This window comes from Eptatretus burgeri, chromosome 4 (genome assembly GCF_056783735.1).
Source record: "Eptatretus burgeri isolate ZD-2024b chromosome 4, Ebu_testis_v1, whole genome shotgun sequence".
Classification (NCBI taxonomy): Eukaryota; Metazoa; Chordata; class Myxini; order Myxiniformes; family Myxinidae; genus Eptatretus; species Eptatretus burgeri.
The window spans coordinates 110153510-110172910 of NC_140964.1; the positions used below are offsets into that span (position 1 = coordinate 110153510).

The 19401-nt window shown below is 41.6% G+C and overlaps 1 protein-coding gene across 3 annotated transcripts in view; it reads left to right on the top strand.

Annotated features, from left to right (window-relative positions):
• The window catches only part of LOC147028892 (partitioning defective 3 homolog), a 336652-nt gene that overhangs the window by 308512 nt on the left and 8739 nt on the right, over positions 1-19401 (top strand). For all 3 annotated transcript variants that reach the window (XM_085879726.1, XM_085879725.1, XM_085879727.1), the window contains 2 exons: positions 11357-11506; positions 18454-18613. In XM_085879726.1, the coding sequence (XP_085735852.1) occupies positions 11357-11506; positions 18454-18613 (310 nt within the window). The remainder of the gene's footprint in view (positions 1-11356; positions 11507-18453; positions 18614-19401) is intronic.

The following is a 19401-nucleotide window of genomic DNA, read 5'->3' on the forward strand; positions in this document are numbered from 1 at the left end:
ATGCATCAAACTCAGGCTTCGTGAAGGAGACTCCAGTGGTTTGCTTTTCACATTTGGATTCAAAGTCAAACAGAGCCTGTGGTAAGATGACTTTGTCAGGCTGACAGCAACCTGGAAAGCATGCTTGGTTTGGTGATTCAGACTGGGAAACTGTAAAACATAAAGCGAAAAGGGAAGAGACAGAGAGAGGCTGAGAGAGAGAGGCTGAGAGAGAGAGAGAGAGAGAGAGAGAGGGTGAGAGAGAGAGAGAGAGAGAGAGAGAGAGAGAGAGAGAGAGAGAGAGAGAGAGAGAGAGAGAGAGAGAGAGAGAGAGAGAGAGAGACAGAGAGAGAGAGAGAGAGACAGAGAGAGAGAGAGAGACGGAGAGAGAGAGAGACAGAGAGAGAGAGACAGAGAGAGACGGAGAGAGAGAGAGACAGAGAGAGAGAGACAGAGAGAGAGAGAGCCAGAGAGAGAGAGAGACAGAGAGAGAGAGAGACAGAGAGAGAGAGAGACAGAGAGAGAGAGAGACAGAGAGAGAGAGACAGAGAGAGAGAGAGACAGAGAGCGAGAGAGACAAAGAGAGAGAGAGACAGAGAGAGAGAGACAGAGAGAGAGAGAGAGAGACAGAGACAGAGACAGAGAGAGAGAGAGACAGAGACAGAGAGAGACAGAGAGAGAGAGATAGACACAGAGAGAGAGAGACAGAGAGAGAGAGAGACAGAGAGAGAGAGAGACAGAGAGAGAGAGAGAGAGAGACAGAGAGAGACACAGAGAGATAGACACAGAGAGATAGACAGACAGACAGACAGACAGACAGACAGACAGACAGACAGACAGACAGACAGACAGACAGACAGGGAGAAAAGTTAATAACAACCACTTCTTAACTTAGCTGTTTGTTTTTCAGCAAAACTTTAGCGTAGGAAAGTTCTCCAACCTGTAGCATTTGGAAGAGCTCCAACAACGTTCTTCATGTCACCATCAATTCTCCATTTCTGTGCCAATTCAACATGTGATAAATGAAAGTGCAAATCTAATAATAACCAGTCTTCATCCAACTCTTTTCCCACGTGTTTGGCGTGTACTCAGAGATTACAAAGTGTGATCCTTGGCCTGTGCAGAACAATGCTAGTCCAGAGAAATGGCTGCTTCGGTTTGAAACATGAAACGAGTGGTGGGCTCCCTTAAAAAATTGGAATGTCGGCTTTTCATTTTCATAAACCGTCTGGTAAGCCAACAAAAAAAATTAATGAAAGATCTTTTTGTGGCCTCTTTTTTTTTTAACATTGAGCAAGTTTTTTGTTGGGATTTTAAAATCACATTGCCAATACTGTTATATATTCAGCCCTATTGACAAAACAACCCACACATGGTATGTACGGACTCTTTTTCGTACTGGAAGGTTTGAAAATGTTATGAAAGGAATAGAATAATGCAAAATAGATGTCTTTGGACTTGATGAAATCTGCTGGACAGGAAAACATCAGTTCACCACTAAAAATGAGGGCACAGTTTCTTATTCAGGAAACAAGCAGAGTGGAGAGCATCTGTGGTTCATCAAGAATTGTCATGATGTGTACAAGGATGCAATCCTATCATTTCTAGAATAAGAACAATCGAGTTTAAAATCAAAGCCAATTAACATCATGCTAATTTGAGTCCATTCACCAACATCCACAGCTGATGAAGAAGAAACTGAATTTTTTTTACGACAAACTTCAAGACTCATTGAATACAATTCCAAACAAGAAAAAGAGCAATCGGAGATTGCAGACCCTCGCCAGGATTTCATTTGTGTGGTGTTTGTGTAGTTTGTAGGGTGTTTTTTGTGTGGCATTTGTGTGCTGGTGTGTTACGTAATTAATGTGACATAACGAGTAGAGGTACATTCAAAGTACACCACCCCCATGCCACATAAATTAGAAACAATCCTCCAGCGCACGGCATTGCTGAGGAGCCTTTGGCACCTGCCGATGCCACCGTGCAGCACATGGAGACGGAATTGGGAGGGAGTGGTGTACAATAATTGATTAATTGATTGATTGCATAATTAAAATAAATAAATAATAATCGTAAAAATATTTTTATTTCATCAACTGGCAAAGAGCATACCAAAAAAAAACCACCCTTGATCGCCAAATCACTTGTTCACTATTTTTTTCCAAATATCAGCATCCTACCTCAAAAGGTGGCTGAGATATTCCCCAACAAAAGAAATAAGTAATTAATAACTGGCGATAAGTCATTGACAAATATTGTTCATAGGATGTTTTAACAATATCATATGCGTGCGGGCAGTTTTCCCCATAAATAGAGCTTTTTTGAGCGTTTTTCTCAAAAATTTCTCCCCAGCAACACCCAAACAACGGCAAACAAATCGATCACTTTTTAAATTCTCAGTCAGTTCTCTGCCAAAGTAAAAAGTCTGAACTCATAGACACTTTTTCGATTGCTTTGCACGGGTTTCGATACAGAGTGAGTATCAGGCACTGTGATTCTTTTTCGTTTATCGATTTCTGCATTTGCCGTCAGATGGCTCCAACTTTTGTGGTTAGTTCCCTCCAAATTTTTGATGGCGCTAGTGGTCACTAGGGTTAGGCTAATAATGGCTAAGATCAACTTCTAACAAAAATCAGCTTTCTTTTCACCATTAAGGCATAAATATGGAAGTTAACTGACCTGCCGCAAGTGTGGTTACATGTACGTATCTCCCACTGTCAGTCAGTCATTATTGTGCTCTATAACTTTCAATCGCAATCGCTTGAGACATGATGATGATGATATTTGAGCCTAATTTGAATTGTGCAGAATTGTGCAATTGTGCAGGACAGACGGTCCGTACATTACGAAATACGCCCATTCATACCATGGACAGTCGGTCCGTACATTACAAAATACATCCATTCATACCATGGACAGTCGGTCCATACATTACGAAATACGTCCATTCATACCATGGACAGTCGATCCGTACATTATGAAATACATCCATTCATACCATGGACAGTCGGTCCGTACATTACGAAATACGTCCATTCATACCATGGACAGTCGGTCCGTACATTACGAAATACGTCCATTCATACCATGGACAGTCGGTCCGTGCATTACGAAATACGTCCATTCATACCATGGACAGTCGATCCGTACATTACGAAATACGTCCATTCATACCATGGACAGTCGGTCCGTGCATTACGAAATACGTCCATTCATACCATGGACAGTCGGTCCGTGCATTACGAAATACGTCCATTCATACCATGGACAGTCGGTCCGTACATTACGAAATACGTCCATTCATACCATGGACAGTCGGTCCGTGCATTACGAAATACGTCCATTCATACCATGGACAGACGATCTGTACATTATGAAATACGTCCATTCTTACTCTGGACAGACGGTCCATACATTACGAAATACGTCCATTCATACTATGGACAGACTATCTGTACATTATGAAATACGTCCATTCATACTATGGACAGACTATCTGTACATTATGAAATACGCCCTTTCGTACTATGGACAGTCGGTCCATACATTACGAAATACGTCCATTCATACGATGGATAGACGATCTGTACATTATGAAATACGCCCATTCGTACTATGGACAGACTATCCGTACATTATGAAATACGTCAATTCATACTATGGACAGACGATCTGTACATTATGAAATACGTCCATTCTTACTCTGGACAGACGATCCGTACATTACGAAATATGTCCATTCATACTATGGACAGACGATCTGTACATTATGAAATACGCCCATTCGTACTATGGACAGACGATCCGTACATTACAAAATACGTCCATTCTTACTATGGACAGTCGGTCCGTACATTTCGAAATATGCCCATTCTTACTCTGGACAGAAGGTCCGTACATTATGAAATGCTCCCATTCATACTATGGACAGACAGTCCGTACATTATGAAATGCTCCCATTCATACTATGGACAGACGATCCGTACATTATGAAATACGTCCATTCATACTATGGACAGATGCTCTGTATATTATGAAATGTGCCCGTTCATACTATGCACAGACAGTCTGGACAACTAAATATTGTTTTGTTCACACTACGGACTAAGGATTGTTACATGTAATGTTTTTATGATTATTGTAAATTCCAGTAATTTGTACGTAATTGATACTATTTGTGAAGCGAGTTTTCGCGACCATCCCAAATGCTTTTATTGGTGCAAGATTTCTGTGCAACAGTCCTTTGGCCCGGCCATTTTCAGGGCCACCTCCAATATTTTCTTCAATCATGTGTAGCATCTTCCAAAAGCCGTGTTTTTCAGAAACGGAGGTCGGGTGTCGCTTTTGTTGGACCAGGAACTGGTCCCTTATCGCTGGTCACAAATCGTTTTCTTGTTCTTGGGATCGACTTTGAAAAAAGCCTAGAGCTCCGTTTTTTCGACTGGCCCAGACTCTTTTCTCATCTGCGATTCGCAGGCTTCGTCTGTCCTCTGCAGATTTGCCGGTCTTGGGTCATATTAAATCGACAATAATTAAGGAATTGATCGACTTACTGATTCATAAAAAAATAAAAATACCCTTTTTACCAAAGCACATCTTCACTTGTGTCCCCAAATTTCAGCTTCCTAGCTCTCCTGTCGCAGCCAACGTGTGGCCCTAAATGGAGTTCTTTCATCTTCTCTTCCTGTCCAGGCTGGAGTTCCTCAAGGTAGCGTTCTGGACCCTGTTGTTTTTCTGGTTTTCATCAATGATCTCTCCGACTCTCTGGAAAATCCTCTTTATCTCTGCTGATGACTCAGCCATCTGCCGTACCATCTGTCATCCCTCAGATCGGCAAGCAGCAGCTTCTTCGCTCTCTGCAAATCTGGGTAAAATCACAAACTGGTCCAACACGTGGAACATGTCTTTCAATCCAGACAAATCTCACACTCTCACTATGTCTCTCCGAAAGGACTGTTTGGAACCCCCCTCCCATCTACTTTCTCAACAATCCTCTGGAAGAAGTCCTTTCATTCAAGCATCTGGGTCTCACTATCTGCCATTATCTTTCCTGGGAAAACCACATTTACAAAATGTGAAAACCACATTACAAATATTTTCTTCAATCAAATATGGCTGCCAAACCATGTGACCTCATTTATTCCTTAACAAACGTGTACAGCCAAGGCTTGGGGAAAATTTGTGTTAAGTTTCCCCTCGATCAGTCCAGGCGTTTTGAATAAGATTTTTTTTATCAGTTTGAGGGTAAATAACATATAGCTGCCAAACCATGTGACCTATGATGTCATTGTGCGTTTTGTTCCTCATGGATAGGTAGTCATACGTGTAGTTTCACCTCAATCTGTTCATCTACTTCAGAGAAGATTTTTGAAGTTTAAAAAAAAAAAACGAATAATATGGCTGCCAAATCATGTGACTGATGACATCATCAATCTTTTTTCTGTGGACCATTTTATCCCTCGATGACCCTCAAAAATGTTCATACTGATCAGATGTAGCGTTCTACATATGCAATTATGACGTCCAAATGAAGGCACCTATGATGTCATGAAAAAAATCACTTGTTCCCCATTAGGAGTACTTGCCATGTGCCAAGTTTCAATTTTTTCCATGGAACGGTTTCAGTGATGGAGGTTCAATGTTTTTTGGTTTTTCCAACGTGGCTGCCACACCATGTGACCTATGACATTATCATTATCATTAAAACGTTTGACATGTGTAGTCGCTCCTGTGATGAAATTTTCATCTCAATCTGACAAGCCGTTACAGAGAAAAACGCTAAAGTTCTTTGCGGACAACCAGACAGACAGACAGACAGACAGACAGACAAATGGACCCAAATGCAATACCCTCTCCTTCAGCGATGGGAACAAACACATAACTCTCGTGATCAGCAATCAGTCTAGCTGAATGGAAGGAACAAGGAGAAAAACTCTTGAGTTCTGTGCAGGAAATAGCTTAGTTATATCTAACACCACTTTCCAACATCACCCAAGAATTCTTTATTCAAGGATATCTTGAAACGACCTGTCTAAAAACCAGAATGATTACTGCATGAGCCAAAATTGATGGCAATCCTCAATCAAACATCGGGGCAATACCCCTGGGCGCTCACCTGGTAGTGGCTGGAGAAGATAATCAGGCAATCACTGGTCAGCACAGATGACCCACAAAATATATAATGGAGAAGAAAGTAAATACCTTTGGATTTTTTTTAATGCCATGAACAAACCTTGATACATCATGGGTGATAAAGGTTGTTGTGAAGTTTCATCGAAACTTTGTGTGTGGTTTTAGAGAAGAATGCAAATACATAATTCGGGGGGGGTGGGGTGGGGCGGGGTAAACCCACACATAGAATCCCTACGACCTTACTTTTTTAATGTTGTGAACAAACTTTAGTACATCACGGGTGATGAAGGCAGTGGTCAAGTTTCATCGGAATTGTGTGTGTAGTTTTTGAGAAGAAAGGAAATACCTCTTTTGGGGAGAAACTTCCTCCCCCCACCCCCAGAGACACCCTTGGACCCCGCTTTTTAATCAATTAATTAATTTTAAAAAATTCTTTTCATGGTGTGAAAAATCTTAGGTCCATCATGGGTAATGATGGTTGTGGTCAAATTTTATCAAAATTGTGTGTGTAGTTTTGGAGAAAAAAAGTAAATACATATTTTGGGGGGCAACCCCCCTTTATTCCCCCTAAGGCCCCGATTTTTTTCACGTCATGAACAAACTTTGGTACATCACGGATGATGAAGGTTGTGGTGACGTTTCATCGGATTTGTGTGTGTAGTTCCTGAGAGAAAGCAAATACCTCATTTGGGGAGCAACCCCCCTGTACACCCCCTTATACCCCAATATTTTTAATGCCATGCAAAATCTTTGGTGCATAATTGGAGATGAAGGTTGAAGTCAAGTTTCATCAGAATTGTTTGTGTAGTTTCTGAGTAGAAAGCAAATACCTATTTTAGGGGGGGCAACCCTCCCCCCCGCCCCCCGGAGTCCTCTTTAGACCTCAAAATTTTGAATGGCGTGAACAAACTTTGGTACATAATAGATGAGGAAGGTTGTGGCCAGGTTTTGTCGAAATTGTGTGGGAAGTTTTGGAGAAGAAAGCAAATACATTTTTTGTGGGCAACCACTGTGGACACCCTTTGGGCACGATTTTTTTTTCTAATGCCATGAACAAACTTTGGTGCATATGTGGTTTATGTTTCCCAACGTTGTGGTTAACTTTCACCGAAACCATATCTGTAGTTTCAGAGAAGAAGTTAAAATATTTGTGGATGGACGGACGGACAACACGCCATCACATAAGCTCCCCCAAACTACGTTCCAGGTGAGCTAAAAATGTGAGTGCACTTCCTGGTGTAGACTGCGGTTCTGATCGCCAACTACTGCGCACTGCCCTTAAAACCAAGCCCGCTAAATTGAAAAGCACATCCAAGCCACGAATATTCAATCTAACTAATATAAGTGCTGGTTACACGGATCATGTACAAAACGGATTCAACATAATAATGCAAGATGAGGAAGAGAAAGATTCAGAAGATATTTGAGACGAAACAAGCTCAACATTATTGAGAAGAAACAAAAGAGAAAATTCCTAGTTAGAAAAGAACGGCTAATCTACCATATAAAACACGATATGTGTTTGTGTGATGTCTGTCCCCCTTCAAAAGGACGATTTAACAAGGATTCCAAAGGCCAGTTTTTAAAAACATGATTGTGTGTTCACTACGTTCTATTTTTTTCAGGATAAAAATAAAAAATAATTCAAAAACCATTTTCCATTGAAGAGTAATTCCGTCTCTTCTTTTGGAAATGTAGACGGTGACTTGTAACCGGGCCTCAATGGCGGTGTTCAGAAGCATTTTTAATAAATACAAGGCACAGTGAGGTGAAATTCACTGTACGTGATGTGTAACACGTGCAGAGTAAAACGAGTGTTCATTTACATTTGTGTGATGTCTAATAAATAAAGAAAATTTAATGATTTATAACAACAAAGTAAAGCCAACAACACGAAAACTTGTCTCAATCAGTCAATAACATCACTGGAAAATTGAAAAGTCGACTCAATGTAGTTCTTGGGAAAGAAGGACAAGTCTTTGCAATGTAAAGATATACCGAACCGTTGGAAACAATACTGTTGAAGACCTTTACCCAAATATACAAAAGCCCAAAAGTAATCAAGACAAATAACTAGGATATAGAAAACAAACCAGATATTCTTTCTGCCGTGAAGTTTGTGTAGCAATCAAAAACCTGAAAAATTGCAGCGAGTTCATGTAACATCTCGCCCTGAGCAGTCTTGAGAAAACAAGAATGTCTGCACTGCGCTCACAACCTGCTACAAAATACGGTAACGGGCCGATTGGGAAACGCGCATCTGAAGCACTCTTAAAAGGTGAACAGTGTGATTGGGAAATGCACATTTATTGCGCTATTAAAAAATTTACTCGACACCTCTTATACATGTCAACCTCTGCCATGGTTACATCAGAACGAGCTGGTTCGTCACACGGTCACAGATTGTTTAACCCCAATGTGGGGCCATTCAAAAACGACATAACACTATTTTTTATTTGAATAATTTACGTAATGTAACGCTTGATTGCGTAACGTAACATTTGATTCCTGTGCGTTCTGACGGGTTTGATTCAACCTCACTATTAATTGATATATGATTCGTTTTTTTTTTTGGGGGGGGGGGTCCCTCGTCATGATTAAGTCTCGACCCAAACAAAACCAATGGAAATCTGACACGACAAACCCAGTCAGTATTTAATCAGCAAAGGCCTACAGTCCTGATATCCTTGGCCCACTGGAAAAAAAAAACAAGATGGTGGCCATATCATTTAGTGTGGGTGCCATGGTGGGTGAGGTCAACTGACTAATGGGTGCACATTTAAAAAATCGACCCCCAACGACAACGCCAACGACTCTTATAGACCTGTGACCTGTCAAACATGGACGGGGTCTGTGAGCGGCAAATTTGATCGGTCGAGATGACGTAAAATGCCGAAATATTTTGTTCAAGTGCCAACTGGAAGGGTTTTGAAAGTGCTAAAAAGGGCATCAGTGTTCCACAGTGTTGAAGTGTATAATTCAATTGAAATAAAATGAAGATTTTAAAGGTTATAGAAAATAAAATTATTCAGAAGTTTATTGCCATTGATACAGCATCTTTTGACACCACCTTATTTTTATAGTCTTTTACATGACTGGTAATTTAGTTCTTCGTACCTGTTGTTTGTGTCCTTGTATAATGTCCCGAAAAACAGTAACTTTCCTGTTTGGAATGATTTTCCACTTTGTGCCAGGAAAGCAGAAAGACCAAAAAAATTACTTTACTCTTTCTTCTCTGCACATGTGCGATCAGGGTGAGATTCCATACAATTTGCCAAATTCAGAGTCAAAGTACTGATAACCTCCAAGTTTGTTTTCCGATGTTCCGATTCATGTACAAAATATAATATTCAATTGAAATGACGTTGTTCCTCCATCATAAAATGACGTTTGTCAAGAAATAGACAGACAAACCAAGTGAACCAATTGCTTAACCCCACTTTTCACTTCATGCACGTGGGGTAATAATAAATCTCCTGGAATTGTCAGTGTAACAGGAGAGCAAATCAACACCCTAGAGAATCTAGCATCCTGCTAATGCACAAACTTTGCAATAAGATATGGGAAATTGGACAGTGGGCATCCGAATGGCAACAATCCATCTCCGTCCTGTTGCAAAACAAAAAGTTGACACCAGAGCATGTGAAAACAATGGAAGCATCACATTGATTTCACATGCGAGCGCGATCCTCCTTAAAACTATTCAAGAATGGCTGAGATCCGAGGCAGAAAGACAATTTCCTGTCGAAAAATCTGGATTCAGAAGAGGACGTGTCACTTATGACCAGATAGGCAATGTTGAACACATGATTGAAAGTTGTAGAGAATATAAAAGGAAGCTTATTATCTGTTTCTTAGATTACAACAAAGCATTCAATTGTGTAACACAGCCTCCTCTGGAAGATATTGACAGAAATGGGAATCCCTGCACACCTCATCTGGCTCATAAAGAAGCTCTATGAAGGACAGAAATGCTGTGTTAGTTGGAAATTCTGACTGGTTTGAAGCTTCTAGAAGCATGAGACAAGGATGCATCCTGTGCACTACTCTGCTTAATAGAGAACTGCACTGGTAGCATTGCAGTCGGTGATAGAAAGATTCATATTTCTGTATCAGGTATGCAGATGACAGGACTTTGCTCACAGAGTCTGTCAATGAAATATAAAGGCTTCTATACAGAATCAAAGAACAAAGTGAAACAGCAGGCTTTTACACATCAATACTAGGATGACTAAGGAAATGATAATGGGTGAATGCGAAGAAACTATCTACGCAGACAGAAAGTCTTTGGAAATGGTAGAGAGTTTCAACGTTTTAGAGTTTTGGTAACTTTTGATGGAAGTTGTGAAAATGTGACATGTTGTGTTTGCTGAGAGCTGTTTAACTGGGTCATGATAAAGTGCAATGAACCCCCATAGCTGTAATTGGCTTCAGTTAAGTAACATCCGTGTTCGTTCCATCCCAGGTGACAAGTGGAGCTCACAAACACAGTTGCTTTGTGTTTTTTTATTTTAAACCATACCATGAAGGCAGGATAGCCTAGACCGAGAGGTCCGCACACTCATGTCTTTGCATTTGTTTGAATCTCGGCTCGGCTATAAACTGATTTGTGGGTAGGGCGAGGCATCAATGTGCATGCCGTCCCTTAGATGGACGTTAAGCTGGTCGTTTAACGTTAAAGTTGGTGGACGTTAACGATGCCCCGGTGTCCTTTGCGAAGAGTAGGCAACTTTCAGGTGCCCTGAGCAAATTCGAAATTCCTTCTTCCTCGGTGGAGTATTTTGCTTTGGAGTTGTGCCCCATCCAGGACTATAACTATGCCAAAGAAACTGTTTTGACAGAATTGACCCTCTGTTTCGGCCATGCTACACGAATGAATGAATACCTTGGAGGTGTATTTACGAGTAATTCTCCAAGTATAGTTCAAGAATGTCTGTTTTGTTGTATATCCCTGTTGTTATTGATTATTTAATCTCTATGAACAACATAGTGTCCAAAAATATTGGAGGGAGAGAGAGAGGAGGAGGAATAATAACAATAATGGTAATAATAATAATAATAATAATAAGAAGAAGAAAAACACCAAACAACCAAAGAAGACTGATTGAGCTAACAATCAATACACACACACACACACACATGACTTGCTGGATTTTCACTTCATCAGGAGTGCCTGACACCAAATGTGAGTCCGTCAGCATTCGGCTTGCCCATTCTCATGGAGATGGCCCTTTCATTGCAGGATCCAAATTGTACGGCGAGAGGCCCAAGTTGGGAAAGATGCTCAACGGAGGCCTGAGTCGTGGCAAGAAGGAGCGAAAGTGATGGGCGGCAGGGGAGGCAGAGAGAGTTCCGCTAGGACCCGAGAACTAAGAGTCGGGACTGTAAGCAGGTAAGAGGATGTTTTCAATCGATTTGTTCTCCTATACCTCTTTACTCTTCCATTTATTCCTCCTTCAAAAATGTGCTTTTCAATTGAACTTGATTGTTTTGGGTTTTTTTTCATCTTTTTATTTTCATGTCAGGCTTTCTCACAGCCCATAGTTCTTGGATAATTTGTTTATTATTGCTTCACTCTTTGTGCATCGTTTGTTCACAGTTTACATTTTTTTTACCTTTTATACTATATGCGTGAGCTGGCAGGATGGCCGAGACCTTGAGGTACGCACACTCACCTCTAAGCTGTCGAGCCTGGGTTTGAATCCTGACCCTGCTATAAACTGTCATCCCAGTGTTTCACAGGCAGGGTCATTCATCGGTGTGTATCTGCCGTCCCTCGAATGGACGTTAAACTGGGAGTCTCATATGTCAGCATTCCTTGGTGGTCGGTAAAGAGCCTATGGTGTGCTCCTCAAAGAGTAGGCAAGCTATCACCGGCACCATGAGCAAATTACAAATTTCTACCCTAACTACTGCTGGAAAGGTAATGGCAAACCACCCAGTAAAACCCTTGCCAAGAAACTGCTGTGGCAGCACCAATGCTCTGTAACAGAGTATGGTACATCAGAATCAGAATACTATATACATACTGTACTTGCATTCGCAGGTTCAACTACATTCCTCTTTTTCTTCTCTTTATTCACACACTTGTTTTTAATTCCAGATTGGCATCCAATTTTCTGCCACTGAACTTGACTTTTAATTTTATATTGTAGAAAAAGGTAGCTTGTTTGTGAATTAGCAGATTCTGGACTAATCTGAGTAAATGCCACTTATTGCTTCACAAACAATCTTGTCTGACAATGAAGTACAAGATTGTAGGAATGTTTCATATTTGCTTGACCAGGTTGGACATGCTGCCACATCCCAGCCAGAAATATGGGCATTATTCTATAACTTGTTCAAACTCACCATTTTGTGTTGTTAATTTATTTTGTTTACATTAACAGATATGCAAGAGCTGCGAGAGGAACAAAACACTGACAATGGGAAATGAAGGTCAAAGTATTGATGCAATGATACACGAAGAGTAGAAAAGCTAAGTTATTCTTCTGAAGCACAGGGTTTGATAAAAGGTGATGATGACTTGATGCTTCGAACGCTTGAAGGAAAGAGCAGGACTTGACAGAAGCTTGAGGATGGTTCCACAGACATAAGAAAAGAGGGGCAATGGGAGGAAGGGAGCTTCGGCAGGGGGGGGGGAGTCTTCAGGCAAAGGATTTGAAGTTTATCACGTGGACAAACCAGGAGTGAGTTGGTTGGATGATGAGTGTGTTCAACCGGTGGTTGAACTTCTTATCAATGACCTTTCAACCAGCCAACGAAATGGCCACAGCCAGTCTGTTTCAACAATGAGAAAATGTGTAGCGTATGGTGGGATAGTCGGCAAAATGAGTTGATAATCCAACGAGAGAGATCGTAGATGTAAATGAGGAAAAAAAAAATCACCCTTAAAACACCAACCTGGTGTTGTCCTGGGAAACACCAACCTCGAAGGGAAGAGTGGAAGAGAAGACACCATGGAACAATCTGTTGGTTTGATATATTGAGGAGGTCCTTCAGCCAGGTACGAAGTCAACCTTGGATGCCAAAGAATGACAACTTGGGCTGCACAGCGGGATGCCAAACTCAGATCTGCAACATATATATATATCAAGAGACTGACCTTACCTCGTGTTTTGAGGTTCACCACTCCTATCCATCGGTGAGTCAGGAGAAACAGCATGTCCAGCTTTGAGTGACCTGGTTCACAAAAAAAAAAAAAAAAAATTGGTCATTGTTAATGAGCGAATTGGAAAAGATGAATAATTTCATGTCTGCAACAAAATCGTTTTCCATCATTGTACCTGCAATTGTGAGGATATTGAGTGGCCTGTACTGTAGCTGAGAGTATGTTTTTATCCCTTTGATATAATTGGAAAAAACATTGGTCATCTCGCATGCATATTGTGGATAACTGCAGGTGAAGGTCTTATTGAGGAGGAGGGACAGAAGACAGGCCAGTTGAGCAGAACAGTACTTGGCTGATGAGGATCTGCTCCACATTGCTTGGAAAGAAATTCACATTTGAAATGGTACAATCTACAACAAGGGTTGGGGGAAGTGTGAGGGGGTGTGCTAAATAAGTTGTTGGTGGAGATAGATTTGGGACACGGGAACTTTTGAGAGAAAACTCATTTTTGATGCTCCACAAACTGCTCACAACAACGCTATCTTTGGCGAGTGAAGGAAATGAAGTTAAGCAAACACCAGACTTGGCAAGCTGCCACTAGGATATTGGAGGGTTGAGATTGAGATGAGCATCATTGAAGATGAAACTCCTTGTGATGGCAAAGGAACATGAGTGTGATTGTTACGAACCAAGCTGAGATTGCAAGTTCCTTGCCTTCAGTAGTTTCAGTGCAGGAATCTGTGAACCCAGGTTTGGAAGCAGGGTAGGACAGTTTAAGATTGGAAGGAATGTATTGATGGAGAAAAGAGAATGTCATTTTGGAAATGGAATTTGGTGATATCGGTAATGCTACAAGGAGAGAGAGAAAGAGAGTGGTTGGAAATATTCCTTCAATGAAAGATGAAAGGCTCGGCCAGTGCAGCGTTTTGTTGTTTTCATTGGTTTGGCTTTCTCAACTATTTTTCATATCTAAAGGTTGTGGTTATTGAATGCAAAATATTTTGATGTATCCTTTTGGTTCACGCCTCGTAAAACCTCAAACTAGCTTCTTAATATATTACAGGATGAATGCCTCCCTCAACGCTTGATGACTTTTGTTTGGCACACTCAACATGGTTGCCAATTGTGCATTGGTGAAAGTGAACAGCCATGGTAATGGAACCCACAACCAGCTAGTAGAGAAATAAGAAAGTTTTTTTTTTAATATTTGACCAAACAGTCACTCCCTCTGTCGAGACCATGATTTCCTTTTTTTGTTTCATGCAGGACGTGATGTTTCTGTTGATAATGCCATGTCCAAATTATTGTGACATTTCGAGCACTTTCACCAGCGATCCATTTCAAACCCTACAACCACCTGTGCCTCGAGCACTGGACAAATGGGTGGTGTGGATCGGGAGTCTACCCACTGCACCACCTATTGTCATGCTCAATCAGCATCACATAAGGCCTTGTATTATTAAGGAAATGCTTACTCCCTGGCCACCTTCCCCAAGGACCCAGAGTGTAGTATATTCTCAACCTTGTGTTGACCGAAAACAGGAAAATGCCCCTCTACGTCAGCTGGGCCTCATTTCTCAAAGGATATTGCTCTACAAATACCTTCGAGAGACATTTTCAGTGGCAGTGATGTCCAGCCTCTCTCAAGTGCATTTGCACGCTTGGAATCCATCGGTGTTTTGGGAGTGTGTAAAGTGTGGGTGGGGGAGCATGAGACAGGAGAAGTTGAGCCAAGGTTGCAATGCTGCAGTAATGGGTCGGCCTCCGACAAGCCTGGCAGGAAGGCCGCGGCAGGCTAGAAAGACTGGGGGATACCGTTTCCTCTCGATTGTGTTGGCGCTGTCACAAGTCTGAGACGCTCACCAGAGCCGGGGGGACGGCACGATGCCTGCACCTAGAACAAACGACCACTAATCGCCTCCGGCTGGCTGCCTCATGTTTGCGGACGCTTTTTGGGTTACTCGCTTTCCAACTAGCCAACTCGGTCCATCCCGCTGGCTTTTGCTGTGCCCCTTATTCATCTTCCAAGGCTCTCAGTTTGAAGTTTCTGCCAACGTATGATGAGGCTCTGAGTGTGGCATCTGCTCATAACCCTTCAAAATAGGAAGTTGTTTTATTTTGGCTTGATTTTTTTTTTTTAGGAACCTTGGAACCTTGATTTTTTTCAGGTGTTCAGGTCGGGATGTAACAGGATCGAGAATCTCTCTAAATTTGTCCCAAAATGTCCTCTCCTGCAGAGTCCATCTGCCGCTTTTACTTTGTATATGGGTTTTAAGCTTGTGCAAGACCGTATTCTGTTAACAAGATGTACTTTAGGGAGGGAGGTCATAGTTGTGCCATTCCTCCGATGAAGCGTAACGATGCGCTCTGTGCACAATATCCACGGAATGAGCAAACATTGAGTGGTTGTCTTTCATCAGTGGTTGTGAAGATGCGAAGTCACTTGTAAATCCAGAAAGGTAGAGTAAGGTATATTTTGAATTCTGATATTTAATAAAGGGATTAATCATCCAGCTTTGATTGTTTGTCCATTTGTAGACCTGGATGAAGTGATACAAGTGCTTCGGTGATCTTAACTTTACCGGATCTGTGCAGAGATGTCGAGGCACGAATCGGGATGTCTTCCGGAGTACCATCTCAATAAGACCACCATCATCGGTATAATTACGTGTTGGACAGCCAACTTAATGTCTCCTCTGAAGGATTGTTTCATTACACACTTCGTTGTTTATTTGCAATAAATAATAATAATACAATAGACGAAGCAAATTAAAATACAATGCAAGTTCCTTCACAAGGAGCTTCAATGCATGAGGAGGCCATTAGGCCCATCAAAGCCTGCGCTATGTTTGCCACCTTATGGTTGTTTGTCCGTGCTCTATCCTTTTAAATGGTGAGCATCAAGCAAGGAAGCAGCACATAACATTTTTATTAATGTCTTTGGTATGACTCAGTTTGGCTTTGAGCTGCTGACCTCGCAGACTCCAACCATTACACCACCCTGTTTGGTTAATTAAATCAATCGTCCTATTGTTTTTCTTGGGGCCTTGCTGCATATTGTCATCTGTTTGTGTTCTGAGCAAAACTGTGCATCTCGTTAAGGATAAGCAAAATATGAGAGGAAAAAGGAATTTTTGTTTGTTTGTTTGAAAAGCCGGTGAGCATTGCCATCGAAGCATGAAATGCCTGGTACCTGTTAGCTTTGCTCATTTTAAAAAGTGTGTTTCCTTTAAAATGTAATGTGAACCAGACCAGCTCGCAACCCCCTCCCCAAGTATAGTGCGTTCTGCCCGTTTGTTTACCCACACATTGGTGTGCACTCTACTTGTGATTTCCATTCATGCTGTTGTGCCCGCAGCTTCTGCCTCAATGCTCCAACAGCAGTTATCCAATTTTTCTAATTCTTTGTTTTGATTCAATTCAAAAAAAAGTTTATCCAATTCCTTGTTTTGAGGGAACTCTCACGAGCTCCACAAAGGAAATGTGTTCGAGTCCGAAGAGACAAACCTGCTCCGTTCGATGCTGGTATGGAAGAATTTCTATATCCACCTTTCTGTCGAAGCATACCTGGGAGCACATGTACAAGCTGAAATTGTAACCAAGTTGAGAGAGTATGTCCACATCACACTTGCATGGCTCTACTCTGCACAACCATCCCGTTTACCATCGTCTCCCATACTTTTGCACACCAAGTTCTCCTGTCTTGCAAGATGTACACTCGTTTTGTTCTCGGGCTGTTAGGAAAAGGTCTCGCAAACGGACTGGGGTAATGTAGATGTGGGTTGGGTGGTGGGGGGGGGGGGCGTTGGAGGAGATGATGATGATGGTGGTGGTTTTGCTCATGGCTAAAACAATGGAATGATTGTGTTTGAGCAGAAGAGGCTGGATGTAGGCCTTTTAGAAGTGGGGTGGATGCTTTCCAAAGCCTATGCTGTACAGAGGCCCGCTGTCCTCGGCCCAGAAAATGGGAAAACGGTGTTTTTCCTCTGCAGTGTGATGTCGGGCAGGCATGTCTCAAACCCTCTGGCTTCTTCATCCCGGAGCAACTCTCACAATGCTTTCCCCTCCCACGGTGTTCAGCCACAGACACTTCTTTAAAAAAAAAAAAAACATTTTTTAAATCTCCGCAGTTTCTATGAACAGATCCAGACATCTGCCGTGGTAAACACTCCACCTTTTGCCGTCATGTTGGCAACTCGGCTGGACTACATTTCCTGACTTATTGTTCATCTTTTTTTTTCAAGTTTGGATAGAAATGCTTTCCATGCATTTTATTGCTTATGCTTGGACACGGCTTCTCTTCTTGATGTTATACCGCCATTCATTCTGGTCTCTTGTTCCCTCCATCCCTTATCTGCACCAAAATGTACCGTGCTGGTCTTCACACGATCCTTCATCCAAATACTTTGTTCTCTAAATTCAGGTGCGTCGCTCGTCTGATAATAATTCATTTCCCTATTTATTTATTTTTTTCATCATCCTAATTTTTAGACATCCTTCAGGAGAGTTACCATCTCACTGTGATGTTGTTGCATAAAAAAACTCAGCTGGCTTGTTAATGTCATGCCATCCTTGTCAACATGCGGCACAGGTCCACCCATTGTGGATGGACCCTTATTGCCCTCAGGAAAACTTGAGAATGTGCGTCAAAACGCCACCGATGAAAAGGTGGTGCTATCCAAAATCTGCCTTAAAATCAATTTTATAGAGATTCTGAAGGATGTTCCTTGATGTACAAAACGTCGATTCAATCGAAAGAAATTTCCCAAGTAGTTCAACGTGCGTTCATTCGAACCTTGAGCTCCTTGATTTTCACGAAAACTTTTTAAAAGCTTTGTTGGGGGTGAACGAATTTGATGGCATTGACAACCACGACATGCTGTACCTTGTAATTGATCGACGAGCACCATTTGACTTTGAAAATGGAACACGGTCAGGCAGCCAGCTTTCGGATCGATTTCTGCCTTTTTAAAAAGTTTTTTGGATCGGCTCGTCTTGGCGCCTGACCAGCGGCTTTGTGCCATGATACAGTTGCTTTGACTCGTCTCCGGACAAGCTCTAGTGTTATTATTGTCCAGAAGAATGCATTCCCTGTGTGAATTCTTATTTTGGCTCGAAGTATTTTTGTTCATTTGGATTGCATAAAAACGCATCACGTGCTGGCTCGTCCTGCATCGGCTCAGAAGCAGGCAAGCTCAATGTCCTTCGATATTTTGTCTTTGTTTCAGACTCACCAACCAAGATCGCATCAGCCAACTATTCCAGGAGTTCCAGCTGCGCCGGAAGGGAACGTGTTCTCCAGCCCGACAGGATCTGGGGGAAAGGAGAAAGACCTACAATTTTGAGCAGTCCTGGGTGAACTCACCGTGCCAGAGCAACGATGCAATCGTTAGTCTTCAAACAAATTATCCTTTATATCGTTTTTTGTGATCTAAGCCATATGCAGAGCTGCTCCAGGTAATTCGTTCAACTTGTTGATAAGTCTGCGTGGTGATTGCATTTCTTGAAATACGAGATGCCTTTTCTTTCACTTTGTTCTTAGTAGTGATAGATTTAATGGGTGATGTTAATGATTTTATACATTTTCTTTATTACCTGGAAGAGGTAAATGAACCAGAGTGGGTAATTGGTGCATTCCACAGCACCCCCACCCTGTCACGAGCGAAGGCGCCGATGTGGCCTTGCTTTGATGTGACCCATCTCACGAGTGGAGCCGAGCATTAGAAGTCGTGCTGCAAACCTTTCTCACGCTGCCAGTCAGGGAAGGCTGACCTCTTGCACGAGCAGCACAGGCAGGGAGTTGTACAAATTGGGAAAGAAAGCTGTCGAGGACCATAAATGTTGATTGTCGAGTTAGCGATGCCCTGCCGAGACGGAGGGGTGATGATTTGATTACAGTTATGAATGTTTGCCATCCACCTGCCCTATAAATCAGACCAGCTGCTGGGCTGCTATGAAACATATATATATATATATATATATATATATATATATATATATATATATATATATATATATATATATATATATATATATATATATATATATATATATATATATATATATAGTAATGGGCCTATATGTACATGTAGTAAACGACTCACTAAAATTATACATTCAATATAACTAATGCTTTCACCTTTAAATGTCACAAATGTAAACTCCAGTGTCACTTG